This window comes from Nestor notabilis, unplaced genomic scaffold (genome assembly GCF_000696875.1).
Source record: "Nestor notabilis isolate BGI_N333 unplaced genomic scaffold, ASM69687v1 scaffold2179, whole genome shotgun sequence".
NCBI lineage: Eukaryota > Metazoa > Chordata > Aves > Psittaciformes > Psittacidae > Nestor > Nestor notabilis.
Window position 1 is genome coordinate 65,835 of NW_009942152.1, and position 27,761 is coordinate 93,595.

General features: G+C 36.7%; 1 protein-coding gene across 1 annotated transcript in view; it reads right to left on the reverse strand.

The window, feature by feature from the left end:
• Window positions 1–27,761, reverse strand: part of DOCK2 (dedicator of cytokinesis 2) — a gene marked incomplete at its 3' end in the record, with an annotated part of 93,099 nt that overhangs the window by 50,265 nt on the left and 15,073 nt on the right. The window contains exons 14-24 of the mRNA XM_010021244.1: window positions 26,713–26,811; window positions 25,322–25,394; window positions 25,123–25,226; window positions 22,818–23,001; window positions 22,618–22,715; window positions 21,041–21,130; window positions 20,685–20,785; window positions 17,921–18,055; window positions 14,605–14,713; window positions 8,161–8,231; window positions 7,396–7,502 (exon numbers count right to left, since the gene is read on the reverse strand). Of these exons, the coding sequence (XP_010019546.1) occupies window positions 7,396–7,502; window positions 8,161–8,231; window positions 14,605–14,713; window positions 17,921–18,055; window positions 20,685–20,785; window positions 21,041–21,130; window positions 22,618–22,715; window positions 22,818–23,001; window positions 25,123–25,226; window positions 25,322–25,394; window positions 26,713–26,811 (1,171 nt within the window). The remainder of the gene's footprint in view (window positions 1–7,395; window positions 7,503–8,160; window positions 8,232–14,604; window positions 14,714–17,920; window positions 18,056–20,684; window positions 20,786–21,040; window positions 21,131–22,617; window positions 22,716–22,817; window positions 23,002–25,122; window positions 25,227–25,321; window positions 25,395–26,712; window positions 26,812–27,761) is intronic.

Sequence of the window (27,761 nt, forward strand, 5' to 3'; positions counted from 1 at the left end):
GGCTGAAAAGCTGCTTGGCAGGAAAGGACCTGAGTATGTGTACTGCCCCAAACTGTATTTGAACACATACATCAAAATACAGTTTGAGCCCCTTGCATTTATTTCATCAAGGTCTGTCAAAAGACATATGCCCAGGTATTTATCAACACCAAATTCCAACACGCTTCTCAGAAGTTCCCTGGTAGCACACTCCTGAATAAAGACAGGTAGATGCATTGTAGTTGTATGTTTCAGTTTTGGGTTTGGGGGTGGGGGGGAGAGAGAGATTTGAACCCCCTTATTCACCCGATTCTCCTTCAGAAGATACCAGTTTCTTCTGTACCAGGTAAGTCATTAATGTAATGTAATAATGTCATTAAAAAAAAAAAAAAAAAAAAAAAAAAGAAGACATTTGGGTCTCCTTCAGCAAAAATCACAGATGCGCTTCATTCCTGACTGCCTTCTATGTGCAGCCAAAATGGTAATAAAGATTTAACACCACTTTCATCTCCCTTAGGAAACACTACTCTTGATTCCCTGGCATGCCTGTAGTCATACCCATCTGTTAGGATGGCTTCATGCCCACTTAAAAATTAGCATGCCAAATTAATGAGGACACAGGTATCACCTGAATACAGATCTAGAGCAAAGCCTTAAAAATAAAATCAGTGAACAATATTCTCTCAAGAAGGAGAGAATTCTGATGGCAGCCAGTGCTCAATTAAAGCACCATGCATCTTCACAAAGGACATCTGGTCACAATTGCAGTCATCTTTCTATTAAAAGCATTCCCTCTTCGTTATTTGCCATTTAATTTTTGCTGGGAGCACAAACGTAAGGAATTTTAAATTGTGTTTTATTAATTTCTAAATGTAAATTGGAATTTCACAGTTTAGGTGAGAGCCATAGAACGGGGAGGTACTACAGGTCACCTACATGTTTTGACAGCACTTTAATATGCAAATTCTTGTCTCCTGGAATCTAGTACTAACATAGGAAGGAGAAACACAACAGTTGATCCTCTGAAGCCGCCATACAACATTGCTGCTGACCACTCTAAGCAAGTGAAATTAGAGTAGCTACAGTGTTAATGGTCACAGCACACCACTGCATCCAGTCGTAACACTGCAGAATACATCCACTTCCAAACTTCCAGGCATATCTTCTAGCTTCTCCACTCCTCACAGGAGCTGAGTGATGCCGTGTATTCGAAGGCAGCCAGAGCAACACGTAACACTATCATTGCTGTAGCTAAAACAACACTTCAAGAGTTCAGTATCTTTTCCAGGCATTATAGCCTGCCATGAATGGTTGTCAGCATTCCCTCGCTGGAAGATTTCATAATTTGGTGTGTGTTTGGATTATTATATTGATGAATTCCAACTTGCATGTTTCCACATTCCACTTAATTGGCACAAAAAGTTGCTAAAGCTTCATATCAATGTCTGTAACACATCTTTGTTCTCTCTTTTGTATTTCTAGTTACAAAGTTTTACACATACATTCAGAAGTCCATTGTTAAACAAACGAGTCCACCTAACTTGATTTACATTTCCATATATCAAGCTTCTTGAAAAAATATGATTAACTAATTGCCATAACGCATCACGTCTAACAGAAAGTTACCAGTAACAATATTGAGTATGTCACCTACTCCTCCACAAACAGCAGAAATCTATGGCTGTAATCCATGTGTTCATCACAAATATATGCAGATAAATACCTACAAATATGCATATGGCTTCCTTACCCATGTCAAGATACCGCAGGAATAAAAATGGCAAAAAATTAATACAGGAGTTGAAGTGACGCATTAAAGGTAACATACCCCTAAAACCACTACTGCATATTACAAAAAGAGGAAGGAGAAAATAAAACAAAACAAACCTCCTCTCGGAAGTGTGTTTCTTAAACAACTCCCTTCCAAGCTAAATAAAAAATTCAAGAATGAATCCACAGGAAAGATTGTGTGTTTCAACAGAGATCTATTTTAAAGGAATTTATGGACAGTGAGTATTTTCCATTTTTTTCTAGTACTAATTCATTAACAATTCCTATGTTCAAACATTCTAAAGTGTTGAGAAATTGTGTTGAAAGGAGTGCAGGAAAACAAGCACAGAAAATGAAAAGTTACATTTTGGTTTAAGAACTCCTATCAGTAGAAATACAAGTTAAGATTACAAGAATGGATAAAATCAATATCTATAACTCAATTCTGGTAATAAGAATTAAACTGAAAGATGCTTTATCTGAAATCAATGTTCCTTCTACTTCTTTTAAAATATCTAAAGGCAAAGACAATACCCTTGTTTCTAAATCTTTAGCTGGGTTACACAGAAGAGAGAATGCAGGCTTGATACGGATTATATGCCACCATTTAATATTTTCTTAGTTGACCCTGACTTGCACGTACCCAAAATTGCAACATGGACTTATAGCTGGACCCTTCAAAGAAATCAAACATGTTCCTTGTGCAACATTGGCACTATATGACACAAACCTGCATATCCTGACAAATCATAACCCATGCCCCAAATGCAAGCTTCTAGAAAGAACTCTAATTACAGATGTGTGCGGGTACCTATCTTCTTGAAACAGTAGTGTAATAGGAAGAGTTCCTCAGTTAGGGGACAAAAAATTACTATAGTCTCAATATTTCTTCTGGCATCTGGCAAATTAACCCCTGCTGCTAACATATGTCTCTTGCTGCTGTTCTTCCAAAATCAGCATGTAGTTTGCATATGCTGCACATGCAGTAGCTATGTCTACAGCCACAGTGAGCAGAGGACCTGGATTTTGAGCCAAGAGACTGAAACTCTATTCCCATCCCTGCCAGTGACCATCTGTTTGACCTACTTAGATTTCCTAGTCTTTGGAGGAGATCTCACAGTGTTCTGCTACAGCACAAACTCCTTGTCAGGAGTGGAGCTCTAGAGAATACCAAGTCAAAAGCAGCAGTGTGAATATACACATTTTATTGTATATTCAAACACTATTTTCCTTTCACACCAATAAAAAAATCAATTCTCCCAAGGCTAACTAGAATACAAATTTTGGCATAATGTCAGTGGATATTCCATGCCAGCTTAGAATAAAAATCTAGCTCCAAATACCACAAGCTTAAAAACACTATGATAAAAATGGCATGTAAACAGCTATGTCTTAATTTAGTGGTCTCTCAAGCATGGAGAAATGATCAGGGAATTTTGGCAATTAGGTTTCCTAGAAAAAGAAAAACCACAGTGATCCAAGTAATTTTCCACACATTTTTCATATAAAATGCAGTTTTACATGGAAATGAAGCAATTCTAGTGAAACCTTTCTTTGGTAGGCCTAATAAGGAATTTCACAAAAACCAGAGAATAATACATTACATCCCACTATACAAAGGGATATATGACAGGAGAAAGTTTCTTATATATAAATGAGACTTCAAAATCCCATTGGGGTGCTTATACAGGACAAGACAATCATTTCTTTCACTTTGATATTTCTTAAATAATGAATTATCAAGTGATCTACAAAGAAAGTGCAAAAAGTTAAGTTTAAGATTTCTTGTTCTCTGATCCGGGACATACTGTCAGAAGGCAAAAACTAGGTAAATGCCTGTGAGTGTACTCACATATCTTGTTAGAATGCTCCTAAAAGTTATGGTGAAAGTGCATAAGCAGTTGAAAGCATGAGTCTTGCTACATTCAGCCACTCAAACAGCTGAGCCACCATAACCCCTCTAAGCTGTATTACAGTTCAAGAGTGGGAACAAGAAATCAATGTCTCAAAAATGAAAATAATCCATCAATGTAATTTAAAGGCTTCTGAAAGTGCTGTAGTGCTGTGGGGTTTCTAAAGATCACATATAGTAGCAGTCAACAGGCCTGTGTATCCTATCTGACGAAAGCACTCTAGCCCATGACAGTCTACAGTGAAAATTTTGGAATGCCTGGCATAGACACCAACACATTCAGTTTAACCTCAAGGCTCCCAACTTCAGGTACATGTGTAACTTAAAAACAAGTTTCACTGGCTTTTTTGCCTTTTATAAACACATTTTCATGTTTTCACAAGTCCGTTTCCTTAGCAAATGCTGTGAACACCAATGGGTAGGGGAAAAGAATTACCAATATATGAAATCCAATTGAATTATAAAGACAACGCCTTTGGGACGGGTGGTAAATTAGCTAAACTGGAACTGTAATGAACTACATGGAAAGTGACTAAATACTAAAGCCTGGAGGAAAGATGCATAATTTGAAACAGACCCAAATGAAAAGACTTGACTGTAATTAGCAATGTAGTTAAATATAATCCATATTCACGGCAGAAAAAAATACTACCTGTTGCAGATTGTGGTGGTTTAAGCCCAGCCGGTAACTTGGAACCACACAGCCACTCCGCTCACTCCCCCGCTCCCGAAGGGATGGGGAGGAGAATTGGAAGAATGTAACTTCCACGGGTTGAGATAACAGCACTCCAGTAACTAAGGTATAATACAAACCACTACTGCTACCACCAGTAATAATAATGATAAGGGAAATAACAAGGGCAGAGGATACAATTGCTCACCACCTGCCGACCGATACCCAGCCTGACCCGAGCAGCGATCTGGGCCTTCCGGGTAACTCCCCCCAGTTTCTATACTGGGCATGACGTGCTGTGGTATGGAATACCCCTTTGGCCAGTTTGGGTCAGGTGTCCTGTCTCTGCTTCCTCCTGGCTTCCCCTCCTCTCTGGCAAAGCATGAGACTGAGAAAGTCCTCGGTCAGAGTAAACATCACTGAGCAACAACTAAAACCATCGTTGTTATCAGCGTTGTTCCCAAACTGAAAGCCAAAACCACAGCACTGCACCAGCTACTAAGGAGGAGAAAAAAATGACTGCTGTAGCTGAACCCAGGACACATAAATGTGAACTTTAGTTAATGATACTGTTGGCAATCTTACCTTAATTACCATGCTGCATCCTACTTTGTGATTCACTTCATACACTTTCATTGTTGTAAATTACCTTCTTCCTACTTGCCTGGAGCAATGAATCAGGCACTGTCTACACCCTCCACACACTGCTGGTTCTCTACCCAATTAATTTTAGAATCAATTGTATTTAACAGAAAGCAAAAAGCATCTTTGGAATTTTCTATTTTAAACCACAATAATGTTCAAGAAAAATTACTTGTTTGGTATTTACTGTGCACAATATTGCAATAGCACACTACAGAAACTTTTCTATACTACTATAACAACAGAGGTACTCAATTGTGTATTGTTCTTTTCCTACTCTTTAGTGCCTGCACTTGAACATGCTGTGGACTTTCCCCACAGTAATTGCAGCCCAAAGTTTAAAATCAAGTAATACAAAAAGAAAACATAAATAACAATGATAAAAAATAATAATAAAATTTCAGTTACATATAAAACATTGTGATTATCCAGAAGTTGATTTTCTGCTTTTAGTAACGTGGTGGTGAAAGGAATTGGGTGAAAGTTATGAAGATCATCACCCAAAAGAGAAGCTCTATGACTAAACACCTTAACAGATACTTGGGTAACACCATTGAGGCAAAAGCAACATGGTTTGCTGGGCATACTAAGCGTCAAGAGGATTGACAACTTTGTAATGGAATGGTCGCATGAAAAAGAAAACATACGTACAAGAGTTTATCTGACCCTGACTGGGTTGCACTGAGGGCTGTTAGAAGTTATGCTTGCCCCCTCTTCCCCCCACAAAGGAAAAATAACAAAAAAGAGATTGTCAGGTTCAGGTACATATAAATTATAAACTCTGCAACTACAGCAAGTAGCAGTTTTGTCCTGCATCTTCATCAAAATACTTCAGTGTAAAATCTTTAAATGAATGTTCTCTAATTAACAATATCATGACTTAATTTCTCAGTATCAAACACAGTGAAAGTACCTGACTGAATTCTAGTAAGATCAGGAGTTCAACAGTGTGCATTATTATAACCCATGAGCCTTTAAGTTTTGTGAGACGATATTTTTCCTTCTGGTCTAAATACTACTCACCACAAGAAGCAGAGATAAAACTAAGACTGGCACTTCTGACCTTAGCAGCCATAGCAGGAAAAGCAACTGGTAATGCAATGACATGTCACACAGTATTTGTAAAATACATACAATAAACTACAGGGAAAAAATGTGAATACAGAATTAAATCTGTTTGAAAATCAGCTACTTGGATCTGCTCTTAATAGAGGATCAGTGTCTGCAGATACCCAAGCTATAGCTATGAAAGCTCCACTGATTCAAGCAACCTTGAGTCCTACAGATAGTTAAAGAAAAATAAAAATCACAGTTGAAATTACTAACACAAATATGGGTTAAAATATACCTAATTTAATCTAAGCAATACAACCAACTATGTTACTTTCTTGATTTTTGTCCAGGAAATCTATTATGGTCTCAAATCACAACAGACACAGCTAATTATTGCTATAGCTTACGATATATGTTTCAGTCTAAATAGAATGCAACACAGATCTTCAAACAAAGCTGAATTTTTATCTGTCCTAGGCAGTTAGAACTGCATCACTCCTTTGGCAACACAGAAGAATGAGATGAGAGCAATCCTCTCTTACTCTATTCATGCTCAGTACTATTTGCTACCCACTGTTAAACTGTCAAGTTCCTAGAATGATCTATGAATCGTCAGAAACCAAACATCTGACAAAATAGACATCCGAGTAGCTTATGTGCCTTCAACATTCTGGAGATCTTCTACACAGCAGTAGGATGCTGAGAGAGAAGCAAGCCATCTGGTCCACAAGAGAGGAGACAGAATGCTTAGCAGGCAGTGTCAGGTCAACCATGTAAAACTGGACTGCTAGCATTCCTTTAGCAACAACTCCCTTTCCATGATAAAATGAAGGAAAACTAAGCATAAGGCTGATAAACACATTTCAGTACTACTTATTACTTCTGACAGTGAAGGAGGACACCAAGTTCTAATGAAGGTTAAGAAACATAGTAATTCCTATGACTGGGATAGCTGCATTGCAGCTGAGCTATACTACAGCGTAATCAGACTTCTTTTCCTCTGCCCAGGCAGAGGCCTTATATAACAAAAGCCTTGTTCTCAAGGTTTCACTTCGTATTTCACTTTAGAGCTTACAAAAGGGTTAAAATGATATACACAGCTCATCCATCTAGCCATTAAATCATAGGAAAAACAGACAAAACTCTTCCTCTGAGATCCACCTGTTCCTGGTTCTAGGGTAGGAGTCATGCTGTGCACAATAGCCATCTTGTAGAAAGAGGAACATCCTCTCCAGAGGTCAGGCTTCTGGCATTCACAGTTTCTCAGTATTTGTTTTACTCATTTTCAAACATGAATTGCACAAAACATGTGAGTCAATATTTTCACACCTATTTATTTGAAGCCTTAAAGGCATTTTATATTTACCTTCTTTTTCAAAAAGGTTGCTGCGGACTATTTCCTTCATGGACTGCACCTTCTGCTTCTGTAGTTTCATTGGTGGAATGCAAGTGTAAAATTCATACAGTAGCTGACTGCATGAAAAAGGAAAAGTGACATAAATACCACACAGATTAATTCATCGTGTGTTAATAAAGACAGAAAAAGCAAAAGATCCTATCTTTCTAACCATTTATTTCTTTTTAAGACTTAGTTTATTTACTGTATCAAGAACATTGATCAGTAGCAGATTAGAAAGAAAACTTTCAAGAGAAACAAGATGAGGATGAACTGGATTTTCTCTGTGCTTACAGATGTTTATTACTTTCCATTGTTTTCAATAGAACAAAGATAATTTTGTGTGGAGGAGGCAATTTACCTTTGACAAATATAGATATTTATTTCAAACTGCTAAAATCAGCTTTGGTTTTCTGGAATAGGACTTACTCAAGGGAGGGGCAGGGAGAGAAAAAGAGGAAATGAGATAGGTTGCTCCACTTGTGCATTTTATTCACTAATAAATACTCAATAATTCACTAATAATTATCCAATAAACATTGGGCTGTCATAACAAATTCATTCATTATGTGAGTCAGGTAAGAACTATGTGTTAAAAACATACAGCCTGTGTTCCACCACTGTCTTGATCAGTACAAACTGATTCGAGCTGATCACTAAGAATTCATTGTTGACAGCAGTGATACATCATATACACTATGTGATACATGTACCAAATGCTTCGAAAGAGCTCACCTCAGTAACTTGGCATCAAAGACCATTTCAACATCATGAAGAACTGATGGTATATACTTCAAGGCAGCAACCTGAATTGATGTAGAGATTGTGTTAATTTTGTATGTTTATCTGCATATAAACCATATAACAACACAGAGCACACCTCTGAAACAGATACACACAAAACAAACAATGATCAATTTGTTCTTTCCTCAGACTGATATTTTACATCACATTTGAATATTAATTTCTTTCATAATGGAGTATGTAGTCACACAAGGGCTCTTATACTGGGGATATGCAGAGGAACTTTGGCATTCAATTCAATTCCATTCCATTCCATTCATTCCATTCCAATCAGTCCAATTCAGTTCAAGTAATAGTACCAAGTGGATATTTTCTTTGTAGAAGGCTCGAAGAGATAAGACCCTCTTTTAGACGTCATACTCTCTTTGCAGACCACTAAGACTGTTGTTATGATGCAAATATGTAAACCAAGCACTGATCAAAGCAGGAACTTTTTGATCATACTTTGTACTGATTCCACCCCAGAAATGTGCCATGCAGGAGGCACAAGTTGGAACAGTCATCTCTCCAACCCAAACCTACACTTTCTGAAACAGATGAAATGAAGCATCATCTCCCTAACCAGCCATCTGCAGCTAGACTATCTGGTGGTTTAGCTTATCCTATCGATTGCTGAGCTATATTTTGACAGTGCAACGGAATAATCAAACCTTACAAGATGTCAAGGGTAAGAAAAAACATGTTACTATTCTTACATGAAGAAGATTACTTAAGCAGGTGATTTTCAGGCTTAAATCATCACTGACATTTAAGGCTAGCATCCTGAAAGACTCACTTGCATTACTCTGTCATAAAGTTCTTATGTAGATATTCAGCCTCTCTCATACCTTTTGAAGACACATATGTGAAAAGTCTTGCAATAAAAAGCAGAAATATTACACATATATTTGTTATAACATTTGCTGGGCAGATGTCCACTTATTTCTCTATTTATCTTTTAGATACTAAGAGCTGTCTGCAATGATTTTTACATTCACAAAAGGACCTGTGACTTATCATCCAACTAACAAGCTTATATTTCTCAAATACATGAGGATATGCCATAGTTCTTGGCTGAGAGTTGTAATAAATACATTCCAAGCAAAAACTGACTCTGTGGTTTTAAAAGTAATTTTTGTAAAATACTAAGTTGTCAAAAAGGAAGACCTGGCCACCTTTATATAGGTCTGGAGTATCTTCCTTCCTTCCCATCTTTCTACTGCAATAGGTCATGTACAATAGATCCTTCTTATGGAAGTTCAAATCTGCATAAAGATGCTGTGCAATCATATCATGCTTATTAAGCTTACCTTTAGTAAGCCTAGTTGTATCCCTCACCCCCTTCAAATTTAGCTTAAAGCTAATTCTATGAGCCCTGCTAATTCCTGCAAAAAGATCCTTTTCCGTCTTTGAGACAGCTGTGCTCCAGCTGTTGCCAGCAGGCAAAAAAAAAAATAAAAATCACAAATTCTGCCAGTGTCACAGGCTTGGAGCCAGGTATTGATCTGCTGGCTCCTTGTTACTTCCCACATCATTCCCTGCAACACTGCTTGTGCTCCTGATTCCTTAACCAGTCACCCCAAAGCCCTGAAGTCTCTCTTGATTGCCCTCAGATGGCTTCTTGCAGCTTCATCACTGCCTACAAGTCATTGAATCTCAGCCACAAAACATGAGAAAGCATCCAATAAACTCTTAGAATTTACATTTCCTAAGATTTTATAACTTGATTTCAAACAACAGGAAAATCATTTAAATCATCACACAGAGTACTCTAAACAAAACTTTGTGAACAAGCATTACAAATGAAGAAGTTGAACATTCAAAAGATGCACTAGTTGCACCAGAGCACCAATATTTCAGCTTACTCAGGACAACACATTTTTGTACATGAATTATAAGACAACGGTTATAATAGCGTGTATGAAGACATACAACATAAAAGTAGAGCCTGCTCAAATATTTCTAGCAAGAGGGAGTATAAGGAACACGGCAGGGCCAACAGGAAACTGGAAGCACATTGAAACTGCAATCAGCAGTGGGAGAATGATACTATGAATATACAGCTGAAACAACAAAGACCAAGGAAGAAGTACTTTTCAGTTTCCAATTTGAAATTTAAGTGTGCTGATGGTTTCACAAGCTTTTGGTTTTGTTGCTAAATGAGCAGCTGTCTGTTTCCTCAATAGCTACCAACATCACAGCGCTTCTATACTGAAACTTTCAAGATGAGGTTTTCAAGAAGAGGCTTAGAATGAAGCATGTGTAAACTCTGTATCTTTATGACAGCAAATTCCTTGATAAAAACTTAGTTTCTTCTTTACTGGGTGTAAGGAGGTTAGAATAAAGACAATCAGAGCACAGCTTTCTTTGGCTCTCATTTAGGCCTCTTAAACACCATAAAGCTATCACTTTATTGCTGTGAGCTTCTGTGAGGCTGTATACAGTATTTCAAACTGACTCTATGCTGACTTAAGATGCTTTCAGATAAAAGTCATTCCTCTGCAGATCTCATCCCCACAATTCAAACCCAGCAAGGTCAAAGGAGTGTTTAAAAGCTGTTGCCACTTCAGTGAAGAGCTTGTATCTCCTACTGATCTTGGGCATTATCAGCTCCTTGAAACAGGTTGCAGAAAAAAATTATATGTTGTTTTAATAAAAAAAACCCAAACAAACCAAACCAAAGTAAGACTGCGAAACATCAGAGCTATTTATAACCCCTGTACAAATGCCTGTGGTGGACTACAGATATAAACTAGCCCCAGTTTTACTTCAGTAATGTTATGTTCCTTGCTCTTCACACATCAAATACTGTAAGAAGATACTGTACAATAGCAGCACTGAATTTCCTTTACACCAATTCACATTGTGAAATATACTGATAAAGGAGAAGGCCACAGAATATTTTGAGCAGTACTCCAGTGACCCTTTGTCGATTGTGCTGTCTCCCTTTCCACATATTCCCTTCTCCACACCCTTATCAGAAAGAAAATTGGAAGGATATAGCTGCCACATCCCTGCAGATCTATAGTACTGACTGCAGGACAATAACAAGTATACCCTCTGTGTTATTTTGAAGTCCCAGGTTTCATTTGCAGTAATTGCTTCAAATGATGCACTATGGACACAAGTGAGCAGTGCCCTTAATGAAATCATAAAAATCTCCCAGGAAGCAGTACAAGTTGTTCTGCATTCTTCAGACCTTAGAGATAAACCCACAGCACTGCAGAAAATTATTTCTTACATTTAACATATACTGTTAAATTTATTTTCACCTTTACTCCTGACCAAGCTTATTTTTAGCCCTCTTTTGTTATGTTACATTATACATATTTATGAAACTTCAGTACCCATGAGATGAAAAGAACATTCAAAGAAATTATCAGTGCTCTGTTTCTTAGTCTAATTTTATTTGCTATCATCAAGGCAGCTTTAACAAGTTACTGTGTCAACCCTATTGCACACCACAGTCAAAGTGCCACTGCAAGTACCTTTCTAACCTTACTCTCTGGTAAGTAATCTATGCATCCCTGTACTGTTTTAAGCTCTTAGAATCTATTGCAGCAGTATGGATGGGTCAAAAACATGGGCAAAAATGAGAGGATTAAGGTAGCATCTTCATATTACATTATTTTCCTACTTCTTGATGCCACAGATATCTCCTTCCTGTGTTTTCATGACTTTGAGACTGTGTCATATAAGGTTTCTGAAAGCATACATAGAAATATGAGTAGTACTCTGTAAAACAAGTCCCTAGTAGCAAGCCAGGTGTAGCTGAGATTTGCAACAGAAAATACCATATCTAGGTCAAATGTGATGTGTCAGTTGGGGACAGAACTGGGGCCAGATTTGCAATTTAAGGTTGAGAGCACAAGCTCATCAATGACAGGGCACACTCACAGACTACAGATCAGACATCACCAGAATGACCTTTATGAAAAAACCAACCTGAAATTTAAAAATAATTTATCAGATTTGATTCCCCAGAAATACAAGTTGATTCACACAGACACAAAATACATCTGCAGAAAATAATGTTTGTTCCCTGAGAGCTAAGAGAAAGTAAAGAAACTACTAACACCTCCCCACTCCCTCTGGCTCCCAGAGTCTCCCTTGACCAAACCGTTTGCAGGTTCTAGAAATTAACTTCCAGGTTCCCAGATTTCAAGAAGTCTGACTTCAGAAGCACAGACTTTAGGAAAAAATATCTTTAAAACCTACAAAAAATCATCAGTAATGGCTACAGAGAAGCAACTGATAAATGAAACAGAGCTGCAATATCATCCCCGCCAAAATAAATGGAAAAGGTTTAAGTCTAGTATCTAGGAAGATGAGTGCCACTATCACTAAGCCAGTACAAGTTCAAAAATGATTGTTTCAAATAATTTAAAAAAAAAACCCTCCAAACTGTGAAAAACATCTTAAAAGGAATCCAGGCTCCACTTCAAAGAGGCACACTCATACTAGCGAATCTGTAACATTCCCAGTCTTGACTACCAGGAGCAATCTCTTTACAAAGTATCATACCAAGGCCTGAAAAGAGGTCACTCTCCAGTTCACATGGTTGCTTTCAAACCTCAGCAAAGTTAGGATATTGAAACTATAATCCTAATTGTAGTGAAATGACTTCCTGCAATGCTGAAGTTGTGAAACATTCTGTCTGTATCTTTAAACAAAAGAGGCAACTTCACAAATTTGAGAATTACCAATTGGAAATTCAGCCTTCTGCTGTCCAAAGCTGACATAAACAGTACTGCAAAACAGAAGCAGATATCAACTCTTCTCAAAGCTCAGGCAGCAAAATAAGTCAAAGCATCTATCTACGGCAGCCAGCTTGAGAACAAGAGATTGATAAATTAGACTTGAAACTTTGTAAACTTATACATCATATAACAGATGAAGAAGATATTACTCTGAAGATAAAACTAAAATGAAACAATAAAGTGCTTCTGGCACTGACTGGGTTGTTTCATATGACATGTAATTTTAAACCCCATTTTTTTCTGATTGAATTAATATTCAACATAAGCCTGAGTCTGATATCTATCAGTAAAAATGACTGGAAAATCGCTACTGACTAAAACACTGAGTGCCAAGTTTAAAAAATAATTAAAATCATTATTAGAGACCAACAGACATTTCAGGTTTCAGAAGAATTCTTTAAATCTTATAGAGCTAAACATCAGAGGTATTTGGAGAACTAAGGGTTAAATAAGAGTTAAGATTTCACATTCCGAGGCTCTGCAAAGTCTGTATTTTAAATCTCAATATTGTGGGAAACCCAATTACTTTAACTTTCTCCACAGCTCCTAAAACTTTCCTGTCTGTTATCAGAGTATAATCCACTTGAACTCATTCAGTTGATTGTAGCAATCTATGTTCCCCTTTAACGAATATCAATGATCATTTCAATTTTAAGGCTATTTTGATACTCTGATTATTTGTCTATTTTTCCAATAGACTTTTTGAACTTTCCTCTCTGGGTATGCAAAGTGTAACACCTATGGAGACTTGTGTATTTGCAATAGCTCTGCATAACGAACTTTCTGTTAACCTGCAAAGTTAACTTTATACTACTACAACATCTATCACTGTCATACCAAAACTTAATATGGGGCTGGGGAAAGAAAAATCAGTGTTAGCTTTAGGAGGAGGCAGACTTAGGAAATTACTTCTACGTCTTCCTGCTCCATGTCACCCAGTGCAGAAAATATCTCCATTTTCCTGGCCTGTTATGGACAATTCATATTCACCTGCCATAGAGCAGGTAGCTGTGGTAGCATCAATATTGCAGTTGTCTAATAAAATCTTCTGCTTCCTACTTTATAGAAAGCCTTGGTAGTTTTCTATTTTAATGCAGAACCACATACCAATTATTTGCTATTAATGATCTTAATAGCTCTTTCTTTTCTAGGTTTCTCAACGTCAGATTCCAAAGTGTTAAAATAACTAAGAATGACACCAATAGGAAGCCTTGATCCTACATTCAGTTGTTGTATAAATGACATACCTCCAAAGGCTGACACTATCAAGTTTGCTTTTCAAACTAAGATGATGGAATCCCTGTTTAGCATTATCTGAAGAAACTCAGGAATTAAATACTCAGCTCCCACTGATGGCTTTACTTCATTAGATTCCCTGAAAGATTCCAGCATCTGTGTTTTGGTTCTTTCAGTCGCTACGTTCATACAACTATATATATATGTTTCTTCTCCTAACCTTTTCAACTTAGACTTCAAACTCTGTTAGGCAACTTGGTCTCCCAGTACAGGGGAATTACAAAAGAGACACAAAAAATAAGTTTCCTACAAGTCTCTTCTCCTCAGTTTATAAAGAACAAAAGCCCACAAACCAAACCATATAAAAAGTCAAAGCAAGCTTGTTTACACACACACCAACCTGCAACAAAATGGCAGTTTTATATTGGCTTTTCATGAGGTTGTTGATGGATTCAAAGAGTCTCCTCATAGATTCTTCAAATTCTGTTTGTTCTTTGCCTTCATATAACCTGTTGAGACACATCAGGTTATCCTTTGAGAAACAGAACATGTTGTAGTCCTAGATGTACCAAACTTAACACTACCTTACAAACATATTTTAAGTTGATCCAGTATTATGTACATAGGTGTGTCACCAATGGGTTATATCTGCTATTCACTACTGATATACGGTGTAGAAATTCTGTATCTTGAACACAACAGAAGCATTTTCATCTTGTTTAAAAGCCCCTAACAAATGATACCTCACAGATTTGAGCTTATGAAAAAAAGCCATTTCACTTTCAAAGTGACTTGTGTGGCAAAGGTACTCTAAGTATTTGTCACATATTCTCACTGTTTGTTTCTTCTGTTATTGAATTTTCTCAAATAGTTATATTTACTGTCCCCATAAACCAGTCTGCTTTTTGAAAGAAGTCTCTATTTGATGCTTAAAAGTGAAATAGTGCATTTAAATTAAGCTCTCTCCTTTATTTCTTTATTCCCTGTCCTAAAGTCTGAATCTTTCAGATTCTCTCTCCTGTATTCTTCCTATTAGCTATTAATACTAAATGCCGCTTCCATGAACAGTAAAAACCACTGGTGTCATGGTAAATTAATTACCTGAAACAGCTGTCAGGAGTTAAACAAGCTAAGCAAAAAGCCAAGGCAGCAAGAGAAGCCAGAAATGTGTAGGAGACTGAACTGAACGCTGCACCGCCCGTGTACTGCCTTTTCTATCAGAAGAGAAAAATCTCTCTTATCAAGTCATGTTATGCCAGCATCATGTTCTTTTCTTTTCAACTGAAGTTCCTTAAAGGAACTAAAGGCAAATTTAGAGCTTTTGTCTGCAGCAAGAAAAAGTCAAAACTGCTATTTACACAGTGACTGGCCAGAAGCTTTGAGGAAAGTGAAACAGAGGTACACTGTTCAGGCCCATGACCTCTGCACTGATTAGGTTATTGCTTGTCAGTGAGATTTAAGTCAGTACTTGGAAAGGAACCCCAAGATCCAAAACATCATCTGGAGAGGAAAAACATACATAATGCACACTGCTTGAGGTATCTCCCTACTGAGGTGTGATAGCTGAACAAAACCGGCGTACCCAAAAAACTTAGATGTGAAAGACATCTTGAAACTATTATGTTTTAGTACAAGCACACTTAGATAGGAAAGTCATCTCATTTAGTATCAAGTCATATTTTAGGAGCTTGGTTTTTGGTTGAATTTTTTTTTAAACATACTGGAGATTGTGCCATGATGGGCTACTTAAAACAGGTTTTCAATGGGAATGAAGTTAACTGAAGTTGTGACAATGTGACTGTCTCAGTCTAAGCGTTTAAGTTACTTGACTAATGCACTGATAGTTCTATTGACTATAAAACATTGCTGCAAAAGTAAAGGAAGTTTCTTAAAACTATTGTTTTAATGCAAGAGGAATTTGGAAGTTCTCCTGACTCAACCCGTGGAGCAAGGAGGGAGGCAGAAGCATCACACAACATGCATTAAACATGCTTTTAAAATTTCCACTAGGATTCATTATACCAGGTGCAATTAGAAGTATTTCCTGACTCATCATCTAGCTTCCATTTAGACACAACTTTGTGTTAAATTTCAATTAAAATCACTTGTTCTGAAAATAAATTTTAAAAAGATGATTAATTATTTGCTTGGAAACAACTTCATCCCAACAGCGCACATGAATTTCAGCAACAAAAATACACTTAGGCTAGTGAAAGGAGGAAAGTAAACATTTCATGTTTTCAGCATCTGTATTATGCAAACCTTTGGCTAACGTATGTGACCTTTCAGGAAAGCGTAGTCACTGAACAAACAGCTGCAAGACAACCTTAATTCAGCTGACTGGAGAAAAAAAAACAACCCTACTTTCATGACATCTCTATAGAGCTTCCACAGGATTGATTGAATGAATGTAAGTTAAAGTAGAACTTGGTTATTGTCAATATATCTGCCTGACAACGAGATAAAAAAAGTCTCCCATTTTATGTCTAACATTAGAAGTCATTATTCATCTCTTTCCTACACAATTTCCACTCTCTAATGTCTCTTACCTTTCAGCAAGGCAGCTTAGTTTCTTCAGCAGCCCATCAAATTGATGGAAGAATGATCTAAAGATCTGTCTCAGCTCTATTAATTCAAAATATTTGTCTCCAAGAAGGCTAATCTCAACATTTGAAAGTACTTTAACTGTAAACCTTAACTTTTCTCATGGGAAGAAAATACATTAATCCATTTCTTTTCCACATTTTCTTTATTTTCATGACCAGTCTGACGATAGCAAATTGACTACAAAAAGTCACAATATCTAGAGATAGATAGAATAACAGACAGAATATACAGTATCATCTGATACTGTTCACTGTTTGGTTGTGTTCGCCGGAAGCTACTGTTTGCAAGAGCTGTTACTGCCTATAGTAATAATTGTCCAACTGAATTTAGAGTTTCAGACATCATTTGCCGCAGACTGTCCAATGCTGCTGCAGCTATTACTAGGAATTATAATGGAGACTAAGGTCCTCCCCAGAACAAAACCCTGCCTTCTGACCTTCATCCATACAAAACGTCTTCCACAATCCTCTGCATGATGCTTCTTTCCCCCAAATTCTAAATGTCTCCTTTTGCCACAACACCTCTTATAAAAATTTACAATAAATCTTTGAACAAATAGTTATGTTCTATTCTCATAAGCATCATCTCCTCCTTTACACAGCTTTACACCTTTTTTATGTGGGTCCATCTATGAGTAGTAAATATAAATTCCTTAACTGGAGATCTGAAACTCTAAATTCAGATGGACAATGATTACTGAAAATCACATTGTTCTATGCACAGTCTGAGCTACTGAAGACTGATCTCAAGGACAAGCATCGAGCTTCAAGCCATCTGTCACGTTTGGCCATCCATTGGTCTTAGGCCAAGCCACCTGACATGAAGAATAATCACCCTTTGAAATCAGCTGCTCTTACTAAACAGGATCAGATGATGATGAATGTGTCTCTGGAACTTACACTGTGAATCAGAAAGCAGATTTTTGAACATTCACTCTCAAAGAATTATTCCAGCATGTCTGTATTTTGAGCTAGTTGCCAGTTTTTATGTTTTATTTGTGAAAACAAAAGATACAGCTCTGTTCTGGAACCAATTTTTTCTGTTTCTCAGGTTTACTTCTATTCCTGTTACTGAGCTGCAAGTGAAATGGTAATTGCCCGAGTACTTACTGTGAAAATAATGTCCTTGATCTAACAATGAACTTGAAAATATATTCCAGTGCTTTCAGGGTTCTCAGGATAGGTTCACATTGCTCCCCTCGGCTGGAGGTATCAAGGTAAGTCTTCAGAACACTCATCAATTTCCTGAAGTTAAAACACATTTTAAAAATAATTATTAATTTCTTAGTTAACTTCTGACTTGTTTGGCTACTCCAAATAAATGTTTCTGCTTAGTGAAGCACACACATCAAAATGTTCTGACATGCTCTAAATTAGCTGCATGTGAAAATAGTACAATATTCTGGTACACAGCAATATCTGCTTTAAGTATTTCTTTTACTTAAAACACTTCCTTCCTTTGTATCCAAAGGCAATTTGTCGCTAAACACACAACCTGATAAAGTACAAAAGTTCATCTAAAACTAAGTCCCTTAATTTATAGTTATAGTTTCATCTTAAATGATTACGCTAAAACAAAATATTGAGCTTATTGTAGCCATAAGAATAAGGGGCGATTTCATTTGAGGGGCTGGTCTTAGTTTGGTTTTTTCTAGTTTTTCTTTTGTGGATTTTTTAGTTTTTGTTTTTTGTTTGTTTTTTTTTTTTTGTTGCTTTGCTTTGTTTGTTTTTTGTTTTTTTTTATAAAACTACAAAAATCCCATCCACTACCCTAAATCAACCCAAACCAGCCAACCAAACCAACAAAAACCAAACAAGCACTTGCATGTTGACAGAATTCAACAGTTCACCAACTGGACTGCTGAAACATTAGTAAATGATCACAGTGATATTTGGAACACACTTGCATGCAAATGATAACACCAGGAACTGCTTGCGATCGCACAGAATATATATAGAGACATACGTGTGTGTGTGTGTGTGTGTGAATATATCTATCTTTCTCCATCTGTGTAACTAACAAACACATCTGCTGCCCTAGCCTAATTCACATTTCAGGACCAAAATATCATGCTTTCAGCCTCTCAGCACTACACCCATTGTGTGTTTCCATTTACTCCTTTTCACAGCTTCTCTGAGTTCACAGCTCAGTAATCTGTGCTGAGTTGTAACAAAATTTATCCAACCTGCATGAAGGGGCAGTCCACTCAACATCTCTCAACTGTCAATTTGAAGCCCTGTATAAAAGCTAGGTACAAATAGGTAACTAAATAGGAACAGAATAACAAACAGTTATTCTCCTGTCAGTATACTAAGAGTTTGGTCAAAATACAATATCATAATATGTCATAATATGCCTGAGACACAGTGTCTCCTTCCTAACTATGAGTTAGGTCATATACAGTTATTTTTTGATATCAAACATACTTGAAACACAGTTCATCTTCCACAATGTGCATAGAACCAACGATGCCAAGAAAACCCATGGTATGGGGAACAGTCATAAACGTCATTTCGCTTCTGCTGCTTTAAATCATCAGAAACTCACATTTAGGTAAATCTTAGAGATATTTTAGCAAATAAGGCTGTCCCAAATTGTTCCATAGCTAACCTTCTCTTCTTTCACAATAATATAAAACATTAAATAAAATGTGCTTATTACATATGAAGTGATGGAGGACTAAAGAGAAGTAGGTGCTTGAGCTTTCTGAGCCCAGTAACATCACCTTTCCCAGAACGTGAGAAAGGATTGATAGTGCACTACTGCCTTTCAGCACAGCAAACTCATGTTCTAGTGCACTATTTGTGTGACATTTCCTGTTGAGTTGGAACTGATGCAAATTCAGCACAGAAAACTGCAAGACATTTTCAACTACTCCAAACCTTCAGCTAAAGTCTTCCATCTACTATTCATATCCCAAATTCAAGTTCTGCTTCAATCTGCCACCGCATTAAGCTGCCAGAACAAGACTTCAGGTAGATTAAAAAAAACCACAACTATCCTCTTATGGCACTTCCCCAAGATCAGCACTAACTGAAGATGTTATCATTCCTATCATTCAAAGCAATTTTATCCTACCATCACCTGGGAAATCTTTGCCTAAATAAAGTAGAAATCCAGTATTAAACTTCTTTTTTAAATAAAGTAGAAATCCAGTATTAAATTTACTGTATGACATGACTGCAGAGTTTTATTTTTATGATTTTCTTTGAAGCCATGTCTTCCCATCTGGGCATTACCTGGATGCTCCAAAAATAAAATAAAATTAAAATTAAAAAAAACCCAAACCAAACCCCACCACGAGTCTGTCCACCTGCCCACTGCTGTGACCATGTAACAAATACTCAGGCTCCAGTTCACAGCAGACCACATAGCAAATACCAAGTCTAGTTCACAGTACTGAAATCTGCCTGGTGCAACATCTAACTGTGAACTGCACATGAAGACTTGACAGTTCCCAGATAATTTTTTCTCCCCATGAGTTTGTTTGCTGTAAAAGAATACATGGAAACCTTTATAAACAGGTTAAGGACATCCTCAAGTCCCCACTTAAGGCATTCCAAGGCCAACAATATAGAGAGTGGCTTTACAGCAAAGTATATTTGTCAAATTTGACAGTATATAGGTGAAGTGCTCAGACAAGAGAAAATGAATACCAAAGAATCATTTAACTACAAATCAATTACTATCTGTCAGTCAACTCTACACATAATCATACGTCTCTCTCAGAGGCAGGTTTATTTCCAGATAAGCAAACAGCAGCATTAAAACAACTGTCATCATAAACTACATCAGAAAAGTCACAAACAGGATTTACTTTCCTTAATGTGATGGTGGAGATTCAGCAAAAAAAGAGAAATAAAACAAACTTACTTGTATGCCAATGTTGCACTAAAATGCTGCTGGATATACGCCTCCAGAACAGTGTTAAAATGTTGAAACTTACGGTCTGCAATGAGCCCTATGATATAGATCTAAACAGACATGGACATAATCAGCATTTTTCATAAAGACATATTTTAAATGTAAACATTAGTCTTCTGAAATATTTTTGACAATCTATTATTTAGGAGTTTTAATAGAAATTTGCTTTTCAGTTAAAATAGTAATATTCCAGCTGTTCTGTAGACATTTTAAGACTAATTCCCTGAAACAAACAGCTTGATAGGCCATTCAAAAATATGGGGTTCTTCACTTTAACAAATAAATCCTTCAATGTTGATTCTTACCAGTGCATCAAAGACAAGGATGTCATATTCATTACTGTGGGAATGTTCCATCATGATGTTAAACAGAGCATCCAGCGTATCTTGGAGAAACTATAGAACAACATGAAATGACAAATTGGCAACCAATACAACCTGTCAGTTCTCAGACAGTAGACCTGGTTTCTCTAAAGTTTGAATTTTAAAGGCCTTCTCTTATATTCAGAAAACATTTCCAAGTATTTAAGCTCTAGTTTCCTTAATTTTAAGAACCTACATGCTCAGACCATGATCAGGAAATACTAAATGTTTAGCTCAAAGCATATGGAAAAGCTAAAAATATTATACAAATGACATAATCTAAAACTGTATTCCTAAGTTCTTGGTGATACCGAGTAATAGTTGCTATTGTCACATACAAATGATGATTAAAAACACACTTCATATGTCTGTGGTCTGATTCAAAGCCCTCTTTTTTTCTTCTTCTCTGTTTTAAGTTCTCCTTGCTCCTTCTTCTCTCAACATCTCATGTTTGTATTTGAAGAGTAACACAAATGTAATAGTACCTGCCAGTTTCCAAAATATTAACAAGTTTTTGTTCATATTTATGCTCTCATTACATTAACAAAGCACTTCACTGGGTGCATAGTATATTTTTTATATAAACATGTAAATTAACTCTAAGAACTGTAAACAAAGCAGTAGGAATCATTTGTGATGTTTCAGATTGAAAAAACCAAAGAGTTGTACAGAGATTGTGGAAAATATTTTACCACTACTGCCTTCACACCAGATCAAGTTTTTAAATCTTACCAAGTTTTAAACTTAAATAAGGGAAGTTCAGGCTATATATAAGGAAGAAATTCTTTTCTGCGAGGGTGGTGAGGCACTGGAGCAAGTTGCCCAAAGAAGCGGTGAATTCTCGATCATTGGCAGTGTCCAAAGGCCCAGCTGGACAGAGCCCTGGGCAACATGGTCTAGTAGAAGGTGTCCCGGCCCATGGCAGGGGTTGGAACTGGATGATCTTAAGGTCCTTTCCAACCCAAACCATTCTGTGATTCTATGAAATAAAATTTTCTGTGCATGCTCAAAATTGAAGTTTACCTCTCACATATATGTAAGTACCTGACCAAAGCAGCAATGACTTCAAATAATATTCTTGGTATTGAATTCTCTCCATTCATGTACAAAATTTCCAGCAAATAAACCAACAGAAAGCAGAAAATATCCTAATAAGTTAGTTACCAGTGAAAGCAGGCAAATTTGACTAGTAATGTCGCAAATCTCCACAGCCTAAAGGAAGCCAATACCAGAGATGTTTGGGAGCATTAAGTAGGAAAAAAGATGGCTTATACTATGAAGAATCCTGTCCAGGTACTTGCTTCCTTGCTTTCTCCCTCTGATGAACAGTTTTTTGCTCACATCTTTGGCAAACTGTCCCTAACAAAGGCATTACACTGAACGACACTCATTAAAGAAAGTATAATAGACAGGCTGCTTTAAGTTCCTATCTTTTTGAAACTATGCAGCATTTTATTTCTGCCATGGTATGAAAGGACATGAAGAATAACTATTATGGAAATAACTATATAGAGATATACCTTCACAACTTCTTCTCCATCCACGATCTTCAGTTTTTCCAGGTTCTCCTGAAGCAGCTCTGGCTTCATACGCCACTTCAAGAGACCTAGTAACCCCACTAATGGAAAATAAATGGGCAGACAATAAAATTTAAGACGTGATTTATCATTTGTGCAAATGTCTGCTTTCTAAAGCTTCTGCCTGTTTAGAACATACGTACCATTCTGAGTTAGCTTTGTCGAACAAACAAGAGTTGAAATATAAAATGCATCTCGTGAGCTTACTGAAAGCCCTCCTACAATACTCAAGTTCCTGCCTATGGTTGCTCCTTTATTTTCTATGTGTTGACGTGTAGAAGGTAATGTCAAATAAGCATTAGCATCCTCCATTTTTTTACTGTCTCCCTGAAAAACGACATATCATTTATTACATATTTCACACACTGGATTTAAAATTGGGTTTATGTTGTACTTTATACAGAAATAAACAAAAAGCACTGTTCCTATGGGCTTAAATACATGCACTAAAAGATAAAGAATACCCAAGTCCCAACATGATTCAGTACAGGTAAACCAAGAGTCAATGTCAGTCAGCAAGAAGGGCTGCAATGAACACTCAGGGAAAATACTACATTGAAATAATAAAGGTATGTGTTTTAATGTCTAATGAGGAACTAAGAGGAGTGACATCAGTGTCACAGTAAAAGAAAGAGCTTGTCATTAAAATGTCAATAGCTACAAAATGCAATAGACTATTGAGCATCACCTACAAGACTGTACACAGGTTATAGACAACACGATTACGATGTCTGCATACAATTTAAGAAGAAAATAGGACAGAAAAAACTATTAAAGATCAGAGAATGGTACGGTTGTATTTAAATTACACAATACGCTGCAGTAACTGACAAAGGTATCACAGATTTTATGCTGTTCAGTAGAATGAACAGTACAAAAACAGAGAACCAACAGGTATTTTTCCCCCTCTATTTCATCAAGTTGCATGCCACAGCCCTCACAGATTATTTTGTGTCTCAACTCTTGATTCATACTGCAGACAGGAAAGCAGCTTTTAGACAAAGACGATAAAAACCATAGTCAGTGTTTAGGGGTATGATTTTTCTTCAAATACGCTGCTCAATAAATTTTCTCCAATAAGTTTAAGGCCTGCCACTTAAACCTAAAGCACCATGATGGATCTGACTCAATTGCAGACTGTTCATCCACAACTGTGGATAAACAAGGAGCTTCAGAAACCATGATCTAGAATGATACTCTGTAGTTCTGTGACTGATTGTGTAGATGTGCAAACTACTTCCTATCAGACATGAAGTAAGATTAAAAGTTGACTATATAGAGACCTAGACAGACAAAGGCAAAATCCTTATGCAGCACAACAGCATTACTAACTCTTATGATTGTATCAAGCTTGCCAAATAATTACTTCTCAGAATTTTTGGAACCCAAAGAAAGTCTGGACTTCCTCTTTTTGAGACAAGTTAGAAAATGGAGAAGAGACTTGACATTTTGGTCAAAAAGTCTCTCAAAAAGATTCAACGCCTGAAGGCAGTGAAAATAAAGTGCACTGTTTAAACTTCATGGTTTTCAAATTACTTGTTTTGAGAGGCCAGATGTATGACTGTTTGAAACTTTTAGAGTTTACAGTTACTGTTCTTAATACTAGAATAGGCAAACATATGTCAGAAAATCTGTCTACTTCTTCCAAACAAATTAGGTCAACTCCACTTAGCATTCCTTGTCTATGGTGTCACTTAAGGAAAAATTACTGGATCAATGCAGAAATTAATTAGATTGAATTTCATACCCAGCATTAACCACACAGTCATACAACGTGATCATTATTTTCCTTCTGGTCTAAGTATTTATGAATGTTGGTATTAATGAAGAGAAAACAAATACTATTACACTGCCATAAACCTTTGTTGCAGTATCTAAACTACTTGATCTAGCCATATGCATCTCGCTTGCCATTAATGTTAAGGCAAACTAGTTTATTGAAAAGAGCGCTAATATCTACAGGAAATTTTCTTCTGTATTGGAAGTGATTTCAATCAAATTCCTGAAACTTTCACTTTTGTACCTGAGTAACTACACAGAGCAGTTTCAACCAACCAATTCCCTAAGATTACATTGCCTGATTATTCATGTGACAAAGATTCTAAATGAATCAAAATTACATTTCCCCTCCCCACCCCCATCCAGGTACTGAGCTTTAGCATAATTTCCTCTATACAACAGAAGGCTAAAAGCACAAACTTCTGTAAAAATAGTAGGAAGAGTAACTGTTTCTCATTGTGCTTAGAAACCATCTCTGCCTAATTAAAATTTAGAAAAACATTTACTTAGCATGGAGCAAGTTACATTATTTTTTTTTTGTTCAGACAAAAACTATATTTCTCTTTGATAGAATAATAGAAATTTCTTCACTAAGAAATTAAACAATGCGGTCAAAGACAACAGTGTGAAAAAGATGTTGTGGGGGACAGAAAAAGATTGATCCAATACCTTGAAGACTAACAAATCATGGATGCCATCCTGAAGAGTTGTTCCATCCTCTTTCATTAGTCGTATGTAGGCCATTGCAAAATTCTTTTCTCCTTTATCTTTAGCTACAAAGAAAAATATTTTTAGTTGACTGAAACTAATGAATTAATAATTAATAATTCATGAATGAATATTCACTAAAGTAAAATTCCCTACTTACACTCTTGAGATGACCTGTGTCTGAACATGAAGCGCAGATGTACCCTTTGCATGTCTTCAATAGGGACTGCTACCTATTTTAAATTAGAAAACAACCAGTAGAGTTATGGGGAAGGGGGTTTCACATCCAACGAGCTCCTATTTTAGAACAAATAAGCACCACCTCTGCTGGTTCCATAATGCGTTTCACAGTCTGTTTAAAACTATTGAGCCTGACTACAGTAGCAGAAGTGGTGGCCGATAAGCAATTATCTGTTAGACTTTGCTCCAAGTCTAGTGCCACCAAAGAAATGAAGCACTGAACCCAGTGAGTTAAAACACACAGGTACTCGTATGCTAGAAAATAAGCACACTGCAGCCTTATTACCTACCCTGTTAACCAAACGAAATTATGAAACACCTCTGCTCTGTGAAACTTCTATTTCATACACAAAACCTGACAACCAATTTAATAAGCAGGTATGAAAATCTGAGCAAAAGCAATTAGGTATAATTATAACAAATACACAACAAAAAAGCTCAACTGCATAAGAATGAGAACAAACTTTCACCTTATCAAGTTTACCGTTCTAAAACTTTAGACATGTACTCCTTTGTGTTCATTCACTATTTTCCCTTACTGCATAACACTCCTTCACATGAACTACATGTTAATTTTTAAAACTAATACAGTAAGCAATGAACAGAATGGCTCAATGTTTTCAAAGCAACAAATAAGTTTCTGTTCCAGCCTCCATCCCCTCCCTGTCCTGCCCAATCTCAGCAATGCACCTTGGTGTAATAATTATAGGCTTGTCATACATGACAATATCGCTTTCCACAGTCATCTTAAAAATAAAATGGTACTTCCTAGCAAGCCTGAGGCATACTTCATAAGAGCTACTGGAAGCTTCTGAGCATTTTCCAGTCAAAGACTTTAAATCCAGATTAGATAATTACTGGTGTGCCTCAAAAGAAATCCAAGACAGTTTTTCCTCTCTCATGTCACAATATTGGAGAGGAGGATTATGGGTTGTGTGTGGGTTTTGTTAGTTTGGGAGTTTTGCAGGGATATTTCTTTAATCATGCAGCTGGAGCTCCGCATGCCCATTGTCTCACTGCAGTAGAACAAGTGCAATATTTCATTTTTATGAGTCATGTTAGGACATAAGGTTATCTGAGAGGAGCTCGTTTATTTTGCTAAACAAAATCCTAACATCATTTTCTAGGCCAAATTTTCAGCCTCAGTAACCACGTATATCTAACAACTGATGTATGACTAAGGCTCCATCCTTACAGCTGTAGTCAGGACCAATTTTTATTTTTTAAGAAAAGCTGACGCCATGCAACTTTTCTCTGTGAGTTAAAAAGAAATGAAGAGAAAAAGGCAGGTGGAAAGTACCTACACCATACCTTCAATGTTTCCATCCAACGAGGCTGTTTGACTTGATAGTAGAGAACTGATCTGTATTCACTCACTGGTTTGTCCCCTGCTCCCAAGCAAACAGCATTCTTACGAAAAGGAGGGAAGAAACAGTGCTTAGCAGCTCATTGACTTGTGCAAATCATTGAATGGAACACAAGAAGAGGCTGTGATTCTGTGACATTCACGTGGAACAAAAGACCTTTCACTGGCAACAGTAAATCTAGTGCTAGGATCTTCAGCTCAAACTAGTTTGAAGCCTAAACAGCCAACCAGTTGCTGTTTAGTGAACATGTACCTGTTTTGATCTATGGATAATTAGAAACATTGAAATTAATACAAACAGGTTTGAAAGCTTATGGGTATAAATTTTATTTTATTTTTCAGGCTAAAAGGGAAAATCAGTTATTTCTGTTATTACTTGTATTGAACAGCATTTCAATTTAAGTCCTCAAAATTGTTGCTTTAACATGTCTAAGGCATATTATCCATAGAAAGCAGGCATGAACTGAACATATATTTCAGTCCATACACAAAGTGACAAATCCACTTTCTCCTAGCATTTGGATAAAAGATGCTCATGTAGAACTGAACATGTATAATATTGGGATACAATATTTAATGCATTGCAATAGGTTAATTTCTTTAAGAAATATTTGGTATATGTGTTTTAAGCATATAACCTGTGGAGAGAGAGATTGCTGAAGTGAATTTAAGACTTAACTTCTGTACATGCAAGTCATGTGGTTAGGTGTTTTCATAGATGTAGGTAGTGTTTTGTAATCAGGGTTACAATTTGTTGTGTTGACTCCAAGCATTACATGAGTTTAGGATTTTCTTCATTCAAGCTTTAAAGATACCTTTAACATCAAGCATTTGATTGTAGTTCATAAACTAATTTCAGTAAGTCCTGAACCACAATGAGTAACTCCACCTTCATTTCATCTCAAGAAGTGTCCTTATGATTTCACCCTTATGATCACAGTACTTACTTAATGAACAGTATAAAGCTCAGAAAAGGAAAGACCAAAAACTCTTT